The sequence below is a fragment of the Pollicipes pollicipes genome, unplaced genomic scaffold (assembly GCF_011947565.3).
Source record: "Pollicipes pollicipes isolate AB1234 unplaced genomic scaffold, Ppol_2.1 Scaffold_3087;HRSCAF=3621_pilon_pilon_pilon, whole genome shotgun sequence".
Taxonomy (NCBI): Eukaryota; Metazoa; Arthropoda; class Thecostraca; order Pollicipedomorpha; family Pollicipedidae; genus Pollicipes; species Pollicipes pollicipes.
The window spans coordinates 4,322,490-4,342,475 of NW_023596225.1; the positions used below are offsets into that span (position 1 = coordinate 4,322,490).

Consider the following 19,986-nt stretch of genomic DNA (forward strand, 5'->3'; position numbering starts at 1 on the left):
GAGCCGGCCTCCGCCGTATTCTGGCATTGCCGAGGCGTCCGGAAGTGCAGTACATGTGCATGCGCTGCGCCCTGGCCATGTCTTTGAGACGGTACCGGGTACATGACTGTGACGCACCATGCCCGCGTCCTGTGGGGCGCCGTTGGTCCCCGTTTGCGCACCAGGGCTGTTACGATATCGGCGGGGCCGTGAAGCATTGGGGCGGGTGGTGGCTTTCACGTCGCCTGTGCTTGGGTCCCACTCTGAATTGCAAATTCGGAAGTCATTGGTGGGGTATTTGAAACAAACTTTATGGAGCGTGTTGAAAGTGTTGGGATTTTGGAATGACCCGCTGCCTGAAGTCGATTTTTGTTTGCATAGCATCTGTGTTTTCTGGCTGATTTATGGGCTACCCATTGCATTGTTTTTTACACGATGTATGTACAGTTGGTTTATAAATGCGGTTGCTTCAGGTTTCGTTATATCAACCGCCGGCAGCAATTTCCCTTTCATGCGGTAGCCATGCGTGTGTGTTTGTGTATGTGGGTGTGTGCGTGTGTATGGGTGTCATCGGGGCTTTCCGATGCGGTCAGCTGCTGACGCTATATGGGGTCGCCTGCCTCTCGCCCTGGCAGAAAGGGCGACACCACAGGGAGTCGAACCCCGCACCTCTAGTCTCAATGCACCAGCGCTGCGCTGACTCGAGCAATAGCGCTGTTTGTGCCCCTGGTGCGCGGTTTTCCGTGTAGGGCTGCACGAGCCCCAGCAGCCCTCGGCGCAAGGGTGCCCGGGGCAGTCCCGGTGGCCCGACTGCGCGGTGCCCTCGGCTCCGCAAAGGCCGTAATCGCCCTGTTGTTTTTCGCCGACTCCATTTGTAGCAACTAGACTGTCTGCCACGTAGCTTGTGCGCTACCTGTGGCAAAACAAAGGCTGCCGCCGGCAAAAAGCGGCCGCCTGCCGAGCGGGCATGTCACCACGGCGGGGCTGACCGCGGCTTCGACCGTTTTGCGTCGCCTCGGGGGCGGCGATGTATGAGAACCCCGAGACGAGCCCGGCCGTCGCTGGGACATCATTAGGCGGAGCGCGGCGGCCACTGGTTAATCTGGCCGGCTCATCCGCCGTGTTCCGCAGAATCCGCGTCCGCGTCCGTCACGTCCGTGCCCGCTGAGTCCGCGTTCGCCGAGTCCGCGTCCGCCGAGTCCGCGTCCGCGTCCGTCAAGTCCGCGCCCGCCGAGTCCGCGTCCGTCGAGTCCGTGTCCGACGAGTTCGCGTCCGTCATGGCCGCGCCCGCCGAGTCCACGCCCACTGAGTGAGTCCGCCCGGCTAACCCGACCCGCCCCGCCCCGCCCGGCAGGACGAGTGCTCGGTGCAGCAGCTGATCGACACGTGCATCCAGGACGACGACAAGCTCTACCTGTGTGTCTCGTCGCCGACCATCAAGGACAAGCCGGTGCAGATCCGACCGTGGAAGCTCTCCGACGCCGACTACGTGCTGGACGCTTCGCTGCCGCTCGACCCGCGCAAGACCGTGTTCGTCGGCGGCGTGCCTCGTCCGCTCAAGGCCGGTGCGTCCAGTCTCTGGGCCGGCGGTGCACCTGTGGCGCCAGCTGGGGCCCGCAGCCGGCTCCCGGCGGCGCGGGGCGCGCTGGCGGCCGCCGCTGGCAGGCGTGGTCCGAGAGTGCGGGGCGGCAGGTGCAGCGGCGGCTCTACTAACTGCCATTGGAATGGTGTTGTTTGGGGGTTTTGCCATTGAGGAGCGCTCGTTCTGGGAGCTTTGCCTTGTCAGCTTTTCTCGGCATTCCTCGCCTGCGAGTCTCAAGCGCTGGCTTGCCCCGTTGCCATGACGATATTAGTAGGATGCGGCCCACGAACAGAGGTCGTTTGTCGGTTCTTTGCGCGGGGGTACTTATGGGTCACGCGTAAAACGCTACGCTGTTCCGTGGTTCATATGATTTTTGATTTTTCATTCGCCAGGCGTTTTTTTTTCCTTTCTCTAAAGTTGGGAAAATTTTGCATCGTCCGAAACAATGCATCCGAGAAACTGGTTCGGATGTACCCCTCTTCTTTAGTTACGCTTAGCTTACTACAATGCCAGATGTCGCCGAGGCCTATTTTCAAACTTCTGACTTTGATTTCCAACCCGTCGTAGCATCTTAATCCAGACCAGGAGCGGAAAGTCCGGCTCAGCTGCCCAGGTCGTTTTCGAGACCACATCTGAGCACATCTGACCACATCTGCGGTCGCGATCTCACAGGGCGTCCGGATTAACCGGGCCACAGGACCACAGGGACGGGGCTTCCGTGTGACTGGTGTGCTGAGCAAGACTCCGTGAAGTCGCTCTGCGTTCTCCGCACGAGAGACGCTGGCGTCTGCAGACACAGCCTGTGTCCGCAGCTGTGTGTGTGCGTGTGTTTGCCTCCGGGACTGGCAGTCCGTTCGGGCTGGCGCGGCGGCAGGCACGTCAGCCCGCTGTCAGTGGGTGTGGCGCCCTCCTCCCGGGCGCACACCCCCTCCGCGGTCCGTGCTGGTCTCCCCTCCGCTCGTACCCGCTGTCGGCTGGGTGGCGCCCTCCTCCCCGGGCGACACCCCTCGCGGTCCGTGCTGGTCTCACTCCGTCGTCCCGTGTCGTGGCGGTGTGGCGCCCTCCTCCCCGGGCGCACACCCCTCCGCGGTCCGTGCTGGTCTCCCCTCCGCTCGTACCCGCTGTCGGCTGGGTGTGGCGCCCTCCTCCCCGGGCGCACACCCCCTCCGCGGTCCGTGCTGGTCTCCCCCCGCTCGCGCGCTGTCGGCTGGGTGTGGCGCCCTCCTCCCGGGCGCACACCCCCTCCGCGGTCCGTGCTGGTCTCCCCTCCGCTCGTACCCGCTGTCGGCTGGGTGTGGCGCCCTCCTCCCGGGCGCACACCCCCTCCGCGGTCCGTGCTGGTCCTCCCCTCCGCTCGTACCCGCTGTCGGCTGGGTGTGGCGCCCTCCTCCCCGGGCGCACACCCCCTCCGCGGGTCCGTGCTGGTCTCCCCTCCGCTCGTACCCGCTGTCGGCTGGGTGTGGGCGCCCTCCTCCCCGGCGCACAGCCCCCCTCCCGGTCCGTGCTGGTCTCCCCTCCGCTCGTACCCGCTGTCGGCTGGGTGTGGCGCCCCTCCTCCCCGGGCGCACACCCCTCCGCGGTCCGTGCTGGTCTCCCCTCCGCTCGTACCCGCTGTCGGCTGGGTGTGGCGCCCTCCTCCCCGGGCGCACACCCCTCCGCGGTCCGTGCTGGTCTCCCCTCCGCTCGTACCCGCTGTCGGTCTGGGTGTGGCGCCCTCCTCCCGGGCGCACACCCCCTCCGCGGTCCGTGCTGGTCTCCCCTCCGCTCGTACCCGCTGTCGGCTGGTGTGGCGCCCTCCTCCCCGGGCGCACACCCCCTCCGCGGTCCGTGCTGGTCTCCCCTCGCTCGTACCGCTGTCGGCTGGGTGTGGCGTCCTCCCGGGCGCACACCCCCGCCACGGTCCGTCCTGGTTCTCCCTCCGCTCGTACCCGCTGTCGGCTGGGTGTGGCGCCCCCTCCCCGGGCGCACCACCCCGCCACGGTCCGTTGCTGGTCTCCCCTCCGCTCGTACCCGCTGTGCTGGGTGTGGCGCCCTCCTCCCCGGGCGCACACCCCTCCGCGTCCGCTGCTGGTCTCCCCTCCGCTCGTACCCGCTGTCGGCTGGGTGTGGCGCCCTCCTCCCCGGGCGCACACCCTCCGCGGTCCGTGCTGGTCTCCCCTCCGCTCGTACCCGCTGTCGGCTGGGTGTGGCGCCCTCCTCCCCGGGCGCACACCCCCGCCACGGTCCGTCCTGGTTCCCCTCCGCTCGTACCCGCTGGCGGGGGTGGCGCCCTCGCCCCAGAGCGCACGCTCCCGCCACGGTCCTGCCTGGTTTCCTCCCCGCCCACGCCCGCCGCGGACTTTGTCTATGATCGTCCCCGTCGGTCGGTATTGTTGGTCGCCTCCCCCAGCCATCAGATGGCTGATGGGAAAGGGGGCGGCAGCCGGTGGACTTTGGGTGGCAAGCCGTCCGGGTCGGTCGGTGTCCGGGTCAGTCGGTGTCCCAGTCAGTCGGTGTCCGAGTCGGTCAGTTTCCCGGTCAGTCAGTGCCCGGGTCGGCCGGTGTCCAGTTCGGTCGGTGTCCGGGTCGGTCTGTATCCCGGTCAGTCAGTGCCCGGGTCGGCCGGTGTCCAGTTCGGTCGGTGTCCGGGTCGGTCGGTGTCCGGGTCGGTCTGTATCCCGGTCGGTCGGTGTCCGGGTCGGCGAGTGTCCCGGCCGGCCGGTGTCCCGGTCAGTCGGTGTCCCGGTCAGTCGGTGTCCGGGTCGGTCGGTGTCCGGGTCGGTCGGTGTCCCGGTCAGTCGGTGTCCCGGTCGGTCGGTGTCCCGGTCAGTCGGTGTCCGGGTCGGTCGGTGTCCGGGTCGGTCGGTGTCCGGGTCGGCGCCCAGGCTGAGTGGTGGCCGTCGGCCTCGGGCGTGAAGGTCCGGCCCGCGGTGTGGTCAGGTGGGGATGTGGTTTTTGGTCACGAGCACCGGTGACCTGCGGCAGGCTGATGCTCGGCTCAGGCTTGTCTGAAATGAAACGGCCGGTTTATATCACGATTACCATAACTTAAGCAAATGTAAAAGTGTTTTTTCGTGATCTGGTGAATTCTTGAAATCGGAATAACAAGCAATTATTGATTCAGTGGCTCCATTAAATTTCAATGTGTGCGACTTCTGGCAAGCATGATTTAACGCCACACCTGACTCAAGCCGAGTACGTTTGTGGTCTTCGGACGGATGACATAGGCAGCCCTCGACCGACCGGCGTCGACGATTGGCGTGGCTCCCCCTGACCCGTCCGGGCACAACGGTGCCAGGTGTGAGTGGGCCGCCCGGCGCCGCCACCGCCCCCGCGGCCGCCGCCAGTTCGGGGGGCGGGGGCGCTCCGGGCTGCCGGCGGCGGGCTCGCGCCCGGTGACCTCCTGACCTTTAGCCGGGTCGATTCCGCGGCTGTCCGCCGCTCGCGCCTTAAATCTAGCGGAGGAGGGCGGGAGGGGGTGGGGTGGGGGGCAGCATGACACCGACCTTCACGTTCGGTGTCGACCCCTGTCAGCTGGGTCAGGTCAGTCGGGCGAACTGGCGAGGGAGGGAGAGAGAGAGGAAAGTAGGTAGGTTGGGAGGGAGGATCCGATGCCGGTGGTCGGCTGTGATCGCCGGCAGGCCGACGGAGAGGCAGCCGGCGCGTACTGCGCCGCGGCGCTGAGAAATGGAGCCCGCCCACCGCCGCCCGCTGGCGACCGCAGGCTAGTGGATGGTCTGCCAGAACACCACTCACCCTGTCAGCCAGCAGTGACGGAGTAACGGGCGAGCGACTCGTGTTACCAGCAGTCATGCGGCAACCCGCTGAGTGCGTATTTCACGGAAAGGCGATGCCACACCGTTCAAGCCTTTCTTCGTGAGGAATGCCTTAAAGTCGGGTTCACCAGGGACAGGAACGAGCGGCGTTGATCGGATTCAGTTGGATTGTCGCCGGCATTCAGCAGGTGACGGGCGAACAATATGTGTGCAGATGTTTGAAGCGTTAATGTCCCGATCCGCGGGCCCGACGCTCTCTGATAGACGATCTCGCATGGGACCCGCGTCCTGGATGACGTCCGTTTACCAGCTAATGACGGGGATAACTTGGCGCGGCTGAGTGGCAAACTCCAACCAACGGCCATTAAGCACCGCGTAACACTGATGAGACCTCTCAAGTTGCCGCCCAGTTTGGGGAGTTGAAGCTGACTGCGCTCAAGCAATGTCCGGAAGTGGGCTGGTGACTTTGTGACCCCGTCTGGCTTACTTAGAAGTGGCCCTGGTGTCTGCCTTGCTGCTTTGTCTTGTGTGATTGATAGCCCGGGGCCTTCGAGGTCATGTTTCCACACAAGCTATTGGTGATCGCCTGTCTTTTGTGAGACCGCTTTATGACCTGTGTTTATTGATGGGATTTGAGCAGCCGTGGCAGATGGCTAAGCTTGTGAGTGTTGCGCCTGCCGGCTGAGTCCGCCTGGCCAGGTCAGGGTTAGCCGTGACCCGTGACCTTGAATGGGACGCCGCAGCATGAAGGTCATGAACCGTGCACCATCGCCACAGACTGCCGGCGTGACGGCGTCTGTGACCCGACCTGTCCTGCCGTGACCTGACCTGTCCTGTCCTGGCCTGTCCTGACCTGCCGCGACCTGGCCTGTCGTGCCATGATCTAACCTTCGTGACCTGACCCGCCATGTCGTGATCTGGCCTGCCCTGTGATCTGGCCTGTCCTGCCGTGACCTGACCTGCCCTGTCCTGACGTGGCCTGACCTGCCGTGACCTGGCCTGTCGTGCCGTCATCCAACCTGCCCTGTCGTGACCTCACCTGTCCCGTCGTGACCTGACCCGCCATGTTTTGATCTGGCCTGCCCTGACGTGACCTGACTTGTATTGCCGTGACCTGAGCTGTCTTGCCGTGACCTGACATTGCCTGATCTGACCGGCAGTGGAGCTGGCCATGATCATGGACCGCCTGTACGGCGGCGTCTGCTACGCCGGCATCGACACGGACCCGGAGCTGAAGTACCCGAAGGGCGCCGGCCGAGTGGCGTTCAGCAACCAGCAAAGCTACATCGCGGCCATCAGCGCTCGCTTCGTGCAGCTACAGCACGGCGACATTGACAAGCGGGTGAGGCGCGGCGGAGGATCAAGGCAGTGTCGGTTGTTGGCTGTCCGCGCCAGCCGGCCACCTCTCCAATGGCGAAGGCTCTGCGCCGCCTGCCGCGGTGGAGCGGTGACTGTGTCTACGGGCGTCCACACGCCCGTGCCCACGGGCGTCTGAGGAGAAGTCCTCGCTCTTCCGGTGTGCTGGCACGATTGGCGAGCTGTTCTCTGCGCCGCACGTGCGGACACCGCCGGCGGCGGGCGCCGGGACGATCAGGACCAGCGGCGGGCTCTGACGCGCGTGGACGCGGCGCCCGACGGGGGCGCTGGCCCTTCTACCGCCCCGCCCCGCCCCACCCCGCTGACGGTCCTGTCCGTCCTGTAGGTGGAAGTGAAGCCGTACGTGCTGGACGACCAGATGTGCGACGAGTGCCAGGGCACGCGCTGCGGCGGCAAGTTCGCCCCCTTCTTCTGCGCCAACGTCACTTGTCTGCAGGCGAGTCGGTGCCTGCTGTCGCTGGAAGCTCGCGACCCTCTCGCGTCAGGCTCGCGACTCGCGACTGTAAAGCCTGTTGGCGTACGGCAGGTCACGTTTGCAATGTCACGAGCCGAGCATGTCGTACTGCATAAGCATCAGTCGAGCGATACCACATGGTCAGTCAAACTCTCCCGGTTCTCAGCGCCCCGGTGACAGTGTGCCAGCCGTCTCCGCTCGTGTGTTGATGTTCACTGACGCGTCTTCGCCGCCTGCTGCAGTACTACTGCGAGCACTGCTGGGCCACCATCCACTCGCGGCCGGGCCGGGAGTTCCACAAGCCGCTGGTCAAGGAGGGCGCCGACCGGCCTCGCGCCGTGCCCTACCGCTGGTGCTAGGCCGGCATCCGCCTCAGGCCCCCAGCGGTCACCGGCGGACGGCCACCGGCTACCGGCGGACGGTCAGCGGCCACCGACAGACGGTCAGCGGTCACCGGCGGACAGTCAGCGGTCACCGACGGACGGTCAGCGGTCACCGGCGGACGGTCAGCGGTCACCGGCGGACAGTCAGCGGTCACCGGCGGACGGTCAGCGGCCACCGGCGGACGGTCAGCGACCCAACGTCCCGGCGCAGGCCCTGCTGACCTTTCTCTTTCTCCTTACTGCTCCGGCTCGGCTCCTCGTTAGGCTAGACGTGCGTTCTCCCGGCGTGTGATGTGCCATAGCCTAGTCCGGCGGCGGCGGGGACGGGGTCGGGCCCCGGGGCGGCCGGCTGCCGTTTTATATATCTGTGACATATTACCGTAGTTGTTAGCCTCCGGCTGTCGCCGCAGCACGTATGATTCCTGCCGGGCGCCACTTTGGATACATTTTTTACCTTTTCACCGTTTTTGTATCGTCGCCGTTTGCAATTGTAAATAGATTTATGTACAAATCGCCGATATTTATACAGCACTACGTGGGATTGAAATCGCATAGTTCCTCCTCTTTATTTTTGGGGTCGCGCCTTTTGTACGGAGAGCCCCGTGCCTGTGCCCGCCGGGCGCCGCCCGGCCCATGGAATGACATTGCCGTTGCCGTATGTTTCTCCGTGTGACCGTGTTTTTAATACGCTGGCCGCCCGACCCCGCCGCCGTCCCCGCCGCCGCCCCACCCGTGCGAGGGCGCGACCTTCGGCGCCTTGTCGCAGGTCCGCCCCCGCACCGCTGTTTTCTATTTATCCTCAATATTTGAAGTCGTGAGGGCCTGGCGCCCAACTCGCTCCGTCACGGGCATATGTATAATAGGAGGTTATGTGATAGCTGTATTTATCCATTATTGTGATTTGACCTAATTTATGCAATTAATTTTCTAGTTCAGACGTTTATTATTTCGCGTGTTATCATCATTTAACCGGTGTCGAGTGGTATCGTAGCTTACCCGGCACCTTGCGTACTCGGTGTGTCGGTTTCGCGGTTGTCTGGAGCGGAGGCTCGTATTGCCTATGTGTGCGCGACTGGGCGCGGGCGCCGGCGCCGGCCGCCGCCGCGCGCCGCGGCCGCCGCCCGGCGCGCGCTGGCGCCCGGCGCCGGCCGCCGCGCCGCTGTGGTAGTGCTTGTGATAGCGTGCAGTGCGACGCCCGGGGTGTGGCGCGCGACACCGGCCGCCTCCCGGCCCACCCTGATGCGGGTCAAAAGACGTCAAAAGCCGCGGCGAGCCGCATGATGATCGGGAATCAAAAGCGGTGTCGGGTGAGCGCCCGGCCGGCGGTCGTGGCCGCCGCCGCCGCCGCTGGCCGGGCCCGTTGTTGGATAGGTGTAGGCGCGGGCGCGGTGTGTGCGTCGTCTATCACAGGGGGCGAAGCTCCATAACCGGGTCGGTAAATTGCCCGAGAGAGCATAATGTGCTAGACTCAGCAGTAGTTGTTGCGCCGGCCTGCGAGCCGTGCCCGTCTCCTCACCGTAACGCTCCCCGTCCCCCGTGTCGACACGCTTGTTTTCAGGGTAGCAGTACGTGGGCATTAATTTGTAGTTTATTTTTCTAATAGTACCACAGGAAGCTTCCGGGTTTCGCCTACGTACCTCCGCCCCCCCCCCCCCTCCCCCCCCCCCGCCATGGGCGTCGGCCCTGCTGCCGGCTGTGTGCCCCCTGCCCCCTGCCCCGTTCCGCTGGTGGAGCGCCCTTTTGCTGTGCAGTGCGCGCCATTTCAAAGCGGCCCGTTTTCAGTGCGACTACCGAACTCCCGCGTACTGTAGTCGCTGCGCGACCGTGGGTTTTGTACAAAAATTAAAGGTGTCATTCATTTATTTTCCTAGTCCAAGTACACTGCTAGCAACATGGTTTTATAGTATGATTTTAGCAAATCGGAAGTGATTTTATAACGCTTCATAATTAACGCCGCGGACAGTGTCTGTGCGGTAGTGTGCCCGTTGCTGAATGGTTCGTATTTCCATAGACGTTGCCCACTTGTCCGTTGTTACGTTGCGCCTCGTTGAGCGGCGGGGGCGGGCCGCGCCCGGGTCGCTGGCTCGCGCCGGCGCTGCCGGCTGTGGGCGTGACCCGGCGGCGGCGGCGCGCCCCCGCCCGCGGCCGGCCGCCCGCCGGTGCGGCTCGGCGCTTCAGTCACCTTAGTTAACGCGCCGTTTTGTAAACCGTTTTCTAATTTTGTAGCGGCGCGCGCCGGCGGCGGCCGCGAGCCCGACCTCGGGGCGCGCGGCCCGCCGCCGCCGTTCGTTTCACCTGTTCGGGGCAGTTTACAGTTATTTTGTTGTGTCAGACGTTTTTATGTTTTGATAAATAATTACATAAAGATCACAGACATGGTGTTTTTGTGAGTCGGCGGACGAGAGCGGAGGTTGGCCACGATCGGCCGGCTGTCGGAGGGCCGGCTGCCGTTCCCTGCCGCCACACCGGGACAGCGCGCTGGGCGGCTGCAGTACACCGCGAGCTGGCGCAGGTGTGGGCTGACCGAGTGGGCGCCGCTGGGCCGCGCGCGCGCGCGCCCCGTGCCTGGAGCGGTGGCATTCGCCCGTCGGAGCCAGCAGTTTGTAGCGAGAACAAGTTTTCTCGCCCGCTGCGATCGGCTTCCGGGAGGAGGAAGTGCGATGGGCGGGAACCACCAGCTGCGAGGACGGAGGCCGGCGGCGCGCGGAAGTTTGGCGGAGCGTCGGAAAGTTCCAGCGGTCGGACCGACTGATCCATGCGTTTGCATGCTCCGCGCTCCATTGGTGAATAACGTAGGAAAGATCGTTTCGCAGTCAGTGGTACACTGACTGGCACACATACCCGCAATGGCGTGCAGTACTTTCCTGGTATTCCAGTGCTGCGTGCCCGGGACACGGCTCCAACTGGCACGCCGTGGGCAATATCCGGACAGGGCGCCACCATCGGAACTAGCAGAACCCAAAGAGCAAACAATTCCTCGCATTCCCAGCGGCTGCAATTGAATAGGGAATAGCGATGCGCAGACCACCACATGGTGAGGATCTAGCCCCAGCATGTTACGTCAGTGGCACATCTGGCGGTGGCGTTACTGCGGTAAAAATGCAAGCTCTCATCCCGAGAACATCACGCGCGCCGCGCAATATATGCTCCCTTGATACTGAGAGAACTGCTCTCACTTCACGCTCCACTGGCGTCACAGAAGAGTCACTTTTGAGGCCGGCGGCTCTACCTGTGCAGTGCGAGATTGATCCAACCGGTGTCCTACGGGTCAAAACGTCCGCTCCGCCGGGCTCCATGGAGTCCACAGTTTATCATCGCCTATTAGGGCGTGCTCTGCTACCGATCGTCGGGCGCAGACACCAGCTCGCATTACCCAAGTTTCCGCCGCACCGTTCCTCGCTTGGAATTATTTACCGGGAGCAGACCCGGTCCAACGTAGTTGCGCGCTGCGGAACTTCTCAAACGGCATAGAATGCAAAAGCATATATTTGCTCACAACACGTCGGTACAACGTTAACACGCCCACAACACGCCATTTCACTTTTGAACTTACAAACCTCAGGGCCATGATATTTTCCAATGTCAATAGGCATCTACCTAGAAAATGACTTTTAAAGGCCTGAACAGCCGCTTCAGCTCCAAACAGGTAGAGTGTAGAATGGACACATCGTTTTCAGTATAAGAGGTCGGCATGCGTCGAAGGCTCCTCGGGAGACACGTTCGCGAGACTAATGGTGCCTGCGGAGATATGCCCGCGAGACTGACGGCCCCTGCGGAGACGCCCGCGAGACTGATGGCCCCTGCGGAGATATGCCCGCAAGACTGATGGCCCCTGCGGAGACATGCCCGCGAGACTGATGGCCCCTGCGGAGACATGCCCGCGAGACTGATGGCCCCTGCGGGGACATGTTTGCGAGACTGACGACGCCTGCGGAGATATGCCCGCGAGACTGGCGGCCCCTGCGGAGACGCCCGCGAGACTGATGGCCCCTGCGGAGACATGCCCGCGAGACTGATGGCCCCTGCGGGGACATGTTTGCGAGACTGACGACGCCTGCGGAGATATGCCCGCGAGACTGACGGCCCCTGCGGAGACGCCCGCGAGACTGATGGCCCCTGCGGAGACATGCCCGCGAGACTGATGGCCCCTGCGGAGACATGTTTGCAAGACTGATGACGCCTGCGGAGATATGCCCCCGAGGCTGATGGCCCCTGCGGAGACATGCCCGCGAGACTGATGGCCCCTGCGGAGATATGCCCGCGAGACTGATGGCCCCTGTGGGGACATGTTTGCGAGATTGATGGCTCCTGTCGAGACATGTTCGCGAGACCGATGGCTCCCGTGGAGACATGCCCGCGAGACTGATGGCCCCTGCGGAGACATGCCCGCGAGACTGATGGCTCCTGTCGAGACATGTTCGCGAGACCGATGGCTCCTGTCGAGACATGTTCGCGAGACCGATGGCTCCTGTCGAGACATGTTCGCGAGACCGATGGCTCCCGTGGAGACATGCCCGCGAGACCGATGGCTCCCGTGGAGACATGCCCGCGAGGCCCATATGAACAGTTCGCATCAATTGAACGAAAAGAAACGTTTGTTTTCGGGCAAAATGAAATGAAATCACGCTGAGCACTGCACAATTTATGCGTGTGACTATTTTTCTCGTGCATGCCATCGCAGGGGCTAGGTCTCAACCTGTGGCACGCATTCAGACCCCGCGTCGCGGGCGCCGCTTCCTAATGCCATCGGAAAACGTCACGGCCGCTCGACTTCATCGGAGGTTGAAGTGAAACGGCAAATCCACGGCATATCACAAAATAAGTGGTCACCGCCAGCGTGTGGGGACACTCCGTGCGTCTGGCAGTCATCGTGACGGAAATGGTCACCGCATAGCCCGCCTAGCACGGCGAGCGTGCGCGCGGGTCGGAGCGTGCGCAACAACAGCACGCATGGCATGCAGTATGTTCTCAGCAGCGGACACGCGCCCTCGGCACGATCGTCGAGAATGGGTCCACTTCAACCAAAAACAGCGGCGCAACGCGCGCCAACGCCGTCAGTGCCCGTAATTTGTATGCACAGGGTTAATCCACCATACCCCAAAGCTTCAAAGCCCCGCCCCGTCGCCTGCTCTGCGGTCCTCGCCGCTACCGTCCTCCGCCGATCCACGTCGGAGGTCCAGGCCGGGACGTTCGCCCCACTACTCCTTCAGCGAGTCCAGGAAGGCCTGCAGCTCGCGCACCTGCGCGTTCAGCCGCTCCTTCAGCGTGCTGTTGGTGGTCTTGGCCAGCTTATCCTTCATCACCTGGCGGGGACGGAGGCGGCGCGGCGGTCAGCGGCCTGCAGCGGCGCGACACGCCGAGGACGGCTCCGCCTCAGGCCGAGGGGAGGGCGGCGTCACGCGGAACACTGCCGCACCCGGACCCGCTGACGGAGTTTAGACAAGCGCAGACGAGCGCACCGCGGGGAGGCCGCAAAATCCCCGCATACAAACACATAGAGGATCCGTAAAACCAACGCACACAAACCCGCCGGCGGTCAGCAAAACCACCGCAGAAACAGAGCGACGGTGAAACCTCCGCACTCGGGGTGTCTGCGAGATCATTCACCTGGCCAGCGGCACGCTGGAAGTTCGGAAGCCTCTTCCGCGGCGCATTTAATATGGTCTGTGGCCCAGTCATCAGGCTTATAGCAGTCCTGTCCAATCACAGCTCAGTAACACGTCTGGCAGGAAGTCACGCTGCAGCTAGCGGGTCCGCGGGTCGGGATCCTCATCTAGATCGACTCTGCCTCACGCGCATTGCCAGCGTGTCAGCTTATGACATCGGAAGCTGCCTTTTCCCACCCACGCATCACTCACTCATCAACCACTCATTTGATTTCGCACGTGCTCAAACCACTTGCCCACCCAGCGCCCGTCCCCCTCGGTCCTGCCATGCACCAGCCAGCGCCGCCGCCTCCCACGGCCGCCAGCCCAGCTCCCGGGCCGGGCGGTGGCGCGCGCCGCGGCCGGCTCCGGTCCCCGGCGAGCGGACGCAGCCGCGCCGCCGTCGCCGCCACCGCCGGCGCCGCACTCACCTGAATATTGACCCGGCAGCCCGGCACGTTGTGCAGGATACGGATGTGCTTGTCGCCTGCTGTCAGCAGGTAGCGGCTGGTCGGGTCGAACAGCAGACTCGTGATGGGACCTGTCGGACGGCGGGGGCGGGGGAGGCGGGGGTCAGGGGGCACCCACACACGGCAGCCGCCGCACCCCGCAGTCATGGCAGCTGTCGAGGGGTGCGCAGCGGGTCAGTGGGGGAGGAGGGGGGGGGGGGAGAGTGTAACTAAGTGAAGTTGCTTTGTCTCGCGGTCCCCGCCTTCAGGAGTTCGCGTACCTCCCTGCTGACCGTGACTTTCGAACCGATGCGGCTGATTGGTGCACGATACGCGGCCTGAGTCAGCCCCATGCAGACGCCGGCGAGTGTCATGGCGAGCACGATAAGATCGGGGACGTCAGCCGGCTGGCGGCGATCGCACCACGCGCCGACAGCACGTGACGTCATGACTGGGGCGGGCAGAGCGCCGCTGTCCGCAACACGGACAACACGAAAAACACCGCAACGCCGCATTAGCCTCCACCCGGCATGAAACCTCTGATAAAACATCAGAATGACTCGTGTTTTTGCTAGAGCCAGTGCTTCTGTAAAAAGAATGACTTCTCCAACATCCCAGCTTACTTCATCCGGGTTACGTACTGCTCAAACGTCACTGACCGCACCATCGTTACACGTCTGCTCTGACCAGTCACGTGGCTGAGGCCGACTGGTCCATGAATGCTCCCCGGCGACCAGCACACGTCCCGAACAGCCTGCCGACGGGCACAGCCTGCCGCTCTCGAGACGGCAGCGGCCGCGCACCGTCGACAGCAGCGCCATCATGCCAGCCAGCTCCGGGGAGCCCCCACTGCGCGCCCGACGACGGCTGGGTTTGGGGTGCGCCGACAGCATGGACACACAGCGTGCAAACAGGCCGCGCGCCAAGGTCGTGGGTGACATGAGTTGCAAAAACCACGAGCTACGACAATGTAACCGCAGATGATTGCATTAAGCTAGCAGATTGCAACGTTCCAAACATGTAATCGACACATCAATCACAACATCCCCGCTTTCGGCTTTCCTGTCCCAGACGTGACCGCGCCGCCGACAGAGCCTGGCAGCCCGTGTCAGCACCACACAAGCCACTGGCGCCATCCGGCGGCGGCGGCGCCACTCACCGGTGTGCAGCGCCGCCACCGTGGCCATGAGTTCGGCCGTCTCGGCCGAGAAGAGCCGCACATCGGCGCGGCTGGCCACGGCCACCGTGCTGCAGTCGGGAGCAACCGCGACCCGCGTGGCGGTGCCACCGTCGCCGCACTCGGCCGACTGCATCAGTTGCGGGTCCTGGCCGATGCGGTACTCCACTGCGTGGCGAGGCGGGAGGTCAGATGACGAGTGCAGGAGGGGGGGGGGGGGGGGGGGGGGGCTCTGGCGATCAACCATACCGCAGCAAGCACGGGACCGACACATAAGACAGAGCTGGAATTTTTTGGCACGGCACGCATCGAACGGCACCACTGAATAGCAGGAACACGAGCTGCTGAGTCATGATCCCAAAAACCGCCTGCGAACATGGCAGCGAATGACACAACGGCCGAGAACACTTCAGGATCAGCGAGATGAGCTGAACCAGTCAGCACCACAGGCACCATCTGCAGCTGACGGGCACGTGCTGTTCCGGGCTCCGAGCAGCCCGCCGCCCGTGTCGCCCACCCACCGTTAGTGTTGAAGAGGCGCCAGGTGCCGTCCTTGCTGACAGTGGCCATGCGGAAGCTGTCGGGGGTGGCCGAGATGTCGAGCACGCCGGACGTGTGGCCCTTCAGCTCGAACGCGCGACTGAGCTTGTCGAACTCGCCCGAGCGCGTGAACACCACCTCCCACACCTTGACATCCGGCGTGAAGCCTGCCGGGGCCGGGCGGGTCAGGTCACCGGGGGGGGGACGCTGGGGCAGCACCGGCCCTGGCGGCTGGTGGCGACGGCTCGGTGCCAGGCGTGCAAGGACGCGCGGCTATAACACAGACGGCACGGTTCAGTAACACGGGTCTAATGTAACGCGACACGCCCAGCGTCTGCCTACGCACCATGACCTGAATGGACAATGCACGCAGCCAGTTGTAGCCGCCAGTGTAGCCGGGTGAGGCCTGTCACTGCAGCCAGGTACAGTTGCCGCTGTCACACGTCCCGGCTTCTAGGCCGAGTGTTGTTCGGAAAACCGAGAGCCAACACCCCGCATCCACTGCAGCCGTCCAAGACCGGCCGGCGGCAACGGCAGATCTCGGCGCACCACACTAGACTCACGGCCACCTGCGCGCCGGCTCGAACCTATCACCAGCCGCACCACCGCTCGCCGCCGCCACGAGCATGCCAAACCGCACCCCGCCTTCGACCCCGGCCATGTCACCTGCCGTCAAACAAACCCCGTGCACTGACCGGCCGACATGATGAAGCGGCCGCAGGGCGAGATGCGGGCGGCATGCACGGTGACCTGGCGCGTGTCGGTGCCGGCCAGCACGGCGCCCTTCAGGTCGAACACGGTGAGTCGGCCGTGCTCCGAGCACGACATGACGTAACGGCCCGAGCTGGAGATGCCGCTGCCCACCAGCGGGTCGTCGTCCAGCTGGCGGCGAGGCGGCGCGGTCAGTTGGAGCCATGTCCCGGGCACGCAGCGTCGGAATACCGGGAAATTGCTGCACCGTATTGTGGGTCATTTGCGTCAATCAGTGTACTACTGACGGCAAAAAGATCTTTCCTGCGCGGCGGCTTCTGGTGCGGAGCAGACACCGGCTGGCGACGCGACGCGGCGAGACAGCTGACGGCTGCAGAGCACGGGTGCAGAGAGTCCGGACAGCCCGGCGGACGAGGACGGGTACACAGGGGCTGGACGGGTGCAGAGGGTCCGGACGGCCCGGCGGACAAGGACGGGTACACAGGGGCTGGACGGGTGCAGAGGGTCCGGACAGCTCAGCGGACAAGGACGGGTACACAGGGGCTGGACGGGTGCAGAGGGTCCGGACGGCTCGGCGGACGAGAACGGGTACAGAGGGGCTGGACGGGTGCACAGGGTCCGGACAGCCCGGCGGACAAGGACGGGTACAGAGGGGCTGGACGGGTGCACAGGGTCCGGACAGCCCGGCGGACAAGGACGGGTACAGAGGGGCTGGACAGGTGCAGAGGGTCCGGACAGCCCGGCGGACAACGACGGGTACACAGGGGCTGGACGGGTGCAGAGGGTCCGGACGGCCCGGCGGACGAGGACGGGTACACAGGGTCCGGACGGTCCGGAGGACGAGAACGGGTACAGATGGTTCGGAGGACGAGGACGGGTCCAGAGGCCCCGGGCAGTCCGGAGGACGAGGACGGGTACGGAGAGTTCGAAGACGAGGACGAGCACAGAGGGTTCGGAGGACGAGGACGGGCCCAGAGGATCCGGACAGTCCGGAGGACGACGGCAGGTGTCACAGCACATCACTGCCGACGTCTGGGCAGGTCAGGCCCGTCACTGCCGACGTCTGGGCAGGTCAGGCCCGTCACTGCCGACGTCTGGGCAGGTCAGGCCCGTCAATACTACCACCGGGCAGCGACCTGTCCCGCACGAAGACAGGTCTGGTGGCCGAAGCAGGCAGGTACATGGGATACGACAGCTGCGTGACGAACGTTAGCAAGAGGTGCAGTAGGTGACGAAGCGGCCTCTGGTGATAGACGCTGCTGTAGGAGCCGCCCACCGGACAACGTGAAAATGGACGCACGGGTCTCCTCACTGGTCCCAGTCACGCAAAACAACGCATCCCGGAAGAAATGCTCACTTCTATAGCTGCCACACCACTGCTCGCGGCTGTGAGGTACCGCATTGGCGCCTATGGCAGGTGCAACACCAGGTCCATGGAACGTGTTCAAAAGCCAGCCAACTTCTGCGCATGGGTCATCGCAGGACGGCGAAAACACGACCATATAAGCGATATACTTCGCATGCTTAATTGACTGTTTGCCCGTCACCTTGTAGCGCACCATCCGCCTAGTCTACTGGAACGACTTTCAGCTATCGTTTTGCATTAACATTTAGTTAAACACCTTTTAAGATAAGCAGTTGTCCACTGCGGGCCTTTAAGCAAGGACTTACAAATATATCTGCCAGACTTAGTGCGATTCTGTGCTGAAGCAACATCTATCTAGTTGTTTTGTCACGCCAAATGTACTTCTGTTTGCGCGAGTGTTTTCAATGCGAGTTTTTCCTGCGAATCTCTTAATGATGTTGACTCAAGCTCGAGAACAGCCATGCCTTTGGACGAGCTCTGAAGCGTACAATAGGTACGTAACACTCGCCTGATAATATCTGAAAGCAGATAAAGGCCCGCATCAGTCACGAGCCGGTGCTGACAGTAAGTGACATCTCCCGCGTCCTTGTCACGAACCTTATCAAAGGTGAGCGCCACCTGCGGGTTGCCCAGCACACCATCGGGCTTCTTGCTCAGCTTGTACACCTGCAGCCGGTTCTCATTGAACTTGGCCACCAACAGGGCATGGTTGTCGGGGCTCCAGCTGACACCCGTGGCGTGGTCGTACTCGACATTGACTCGCGTCGACTTGTGCTCGCGCTCGGCGAAATGGCGGGTCTGCCACAGCAGCACGCTGCGGTCTGGGCGGTGGCAGCAATCAGAAAGTGGACAGGTAACAGGCCGAGCTCTAATACCAGTAATACCCTCACAGCTACCTTGTGAAGGGTAATGCTGATTATGCTTCAATAAAACCTGTCAAAATGCTGTGATGAAATGACAGCACTTCTTCTGGCATCAGAATAGACCACAGCATGATATTTATATTCCATGACATCAGCCCATGCAACAACAAAGCTAAAATAGATGACATACTTACCACTGGAGCAGGAAGCCAAGTATTTTCCATTGGGGCTGAAGCTCATGTCCAGCACATTTTCATTGTGGCCTTTCAATGATGATGACAGCCAAGCGTGGCTGAACTTGAACTTGCTATCTCTGTGTGGTGGGGCTTTCTCAGGCTTCTTTTTGGGCTTACTGGCATTTGTAGATGCACTGACATCACCTGCAGCTTCAGATGAAGCTAAAAATAACACAGAAGTTGAAATAAGAACAAACAGTTCTGAGACAAATGTTCCAGATGTTCTGCATGGGCTGTACCCTGAGTATTTCATCATCAAAATGAAGATTGTGACTCTATCAAGGGCAAAATGATATGCTCTACCATGTTTCAAACACTTGATTGCTAAACCTGGTTGGTGCTGGACAAACCACATCATCAAACAACTGACAACCTATGAGTTAGCTGTCTGAAATGTAACACAGCCACCCCAGCAAACAGACTGTTACCCTTCAAACCAAATGATAATAATCATTAGCATTAAGGTTACCCTCCAAACCAAATAACAACAATCATTAGCATTAATAGGGTTACCCTCCCAACCAAATAACAATGATCATCAGCATTAATGAATGTTAGAAGCATAAGTTATTCACATACCACCTCCAGTTGAAGATTCATGACTTGGCACGGCCTTCTTAGAGAAATAAATGATTATTGCGATGCCAGAGAGCACTGTCAGAAAAATGGGGCTAAGGGCCAAAATACTGCTGAGATCCATGCCTATGCATTAACTGTGAAAGCAGTCGCACAATTTGTTTGCTGATTGACAAGATGTCTCTTGAGCGGCCTTCCCGTGGATTTACGTCACTGCAGCGCAAGAGCACCGGCTTTACCGGTTGTAACGCAAAACCAAGGCGCTGAGGCAGCTATTAGACTTTTCCACGGAGACAAATATCTTTCGTCCTTGCTGCGCCGGTTTTGGGGAATATGGTAGCTTGTGAATGGCAACGCAGGTAGATATGGCCGCGTTCGATCAGTTGTTGGCACGGTTGTCAGCACTAATCATGAGCCAGTCTTCTCCCAACGTCACGTCACGTAACGTCATCGCAAAGTTAGATAGCATGTGACGTCAATTGCCGGCTGACTGCAGCTAGGATGTTTTGGCTCCATTCCGTCAGTCGTCAACGCGATTTTCAGCAGGAATGCGTGATGTCATGCGTGCTGGCGGAGCGCTCGATCCAGGTGCAGGCTCAGAGGGGGCCACAGGGCTAAGGCCCTTTCCCCTTAGGTCCCGGTGGGGCGGATAGCCTCCGAAGGGGCTATAACCGGCCAAACAGACGTAGTTTTCTTACACAAAACGCAATGAGTTGGACGTCTTTGGGCTTTCAGGTGACCAAGCATAGTTCCAAGCAACCAGTAGAAGGCGCATGCAAGCCTTTCTCATCGTCCTTGACTTATTTGCATTCGGAGCAGTAGCGCGGGCAGAGGGGGGGGGGGGAGGGGGGGGGGGGGGGAGCGGGCACTCGGATGCCTCGGAACCTACGATT

General features: G+C 62.2%; 2 protein-coding genes across 4 annotated transcripts in view; one reads left to right on the top strand and one right to left on the bottom strand.

Annotated features, from left to right (window-relative positions):
* The window catches only part of LOC119090637 (cytoplasmic polyadenylation element-binding protein 2), a gene marked incomplete at its 5' end in the record, with an annotated part of 50,919 nt that extends 42,311 nt beyond the window's left edge, over nucleotides 1–8,608 (top strand). For 2 of the 3 annotated variants that reach the window (XM_037213477.1, XM_037213478.1), the window contains 4 exon segments: nucleotides 1,334–1,544; nucleotides 6,477–6,658; nucleotides 7,019–7,129; nucleotides 7,390–8,608. In XM_037213477.1, the coding sequence (XP_037069372.1) occupies nucleotides 1,334–1,544; nucleotides 6,477–6,658; nucleotides 7,019–7,129; nucleotides 7,390–7,506 (621 nt within the window). 3 annotated transcript variants of the gene reach the window in all.
* Nucleotides 8,609–11,000: 2,392 nt separating this feature from the next.
* On the bottom strand, nucleotides 11,001–19,352 carry LOC119089719 (transducin beta-like protein 2). Its single transcript, XM_037212529.1, has 8 exons — nucleotides 19,097–19,352; nucleotides 18,476–18,679; nucleotides 18,016–18,239; nucleotides 16,037–16,223; nucleotides 15,323–15,508; nucleotides 14,784–14,969; nucleotides 13,607–13,716; nucleotides 11,001–12,833 (listed from the first exon to the last, which is right to left on the bottom strand). The coding sequence occupies exons 1-8, from the start codon at nucleotides 19,215–19,217 to the stop codon at nucleotides 12,729–12,731; spliced, it is 1,323 nt and encodes a 440-aa protein (XP_037068424.1). The 5' UTR covers nucleotides 19,218–19,352; the 3' UTR covers nucleotides 11,001–12,728.
* Nucleotides 19,353–19,986: the final 634 nt, after the last annotated feature.

Excerpts from the sequence above, each read along its gene's own strand:
- LOC119089719 (XM_037212529.1), bottom strand. The coding sequence starts at position 19,217 with ATGGATCTCAGCAGTATTTTGGCCCTTAGCCCCATTTTTCTGACAGTG. Across the intron at positions 16,224-18,015 it reads TGGCGCTCACCTTTGATAAG|CTGGACGACGACCCGCTGGT; the intron begins GTTCGTGACAAG and ends CCTCGCCGCCAG. Across the intron at positions 12,834-13,606 it reads GCTGCCGGGTCAATATTCAG|GTGATGAAGGATAAGCTGGC; the intron begins GTGAGTGCGGCG and ends CGTCCCCGCCAG.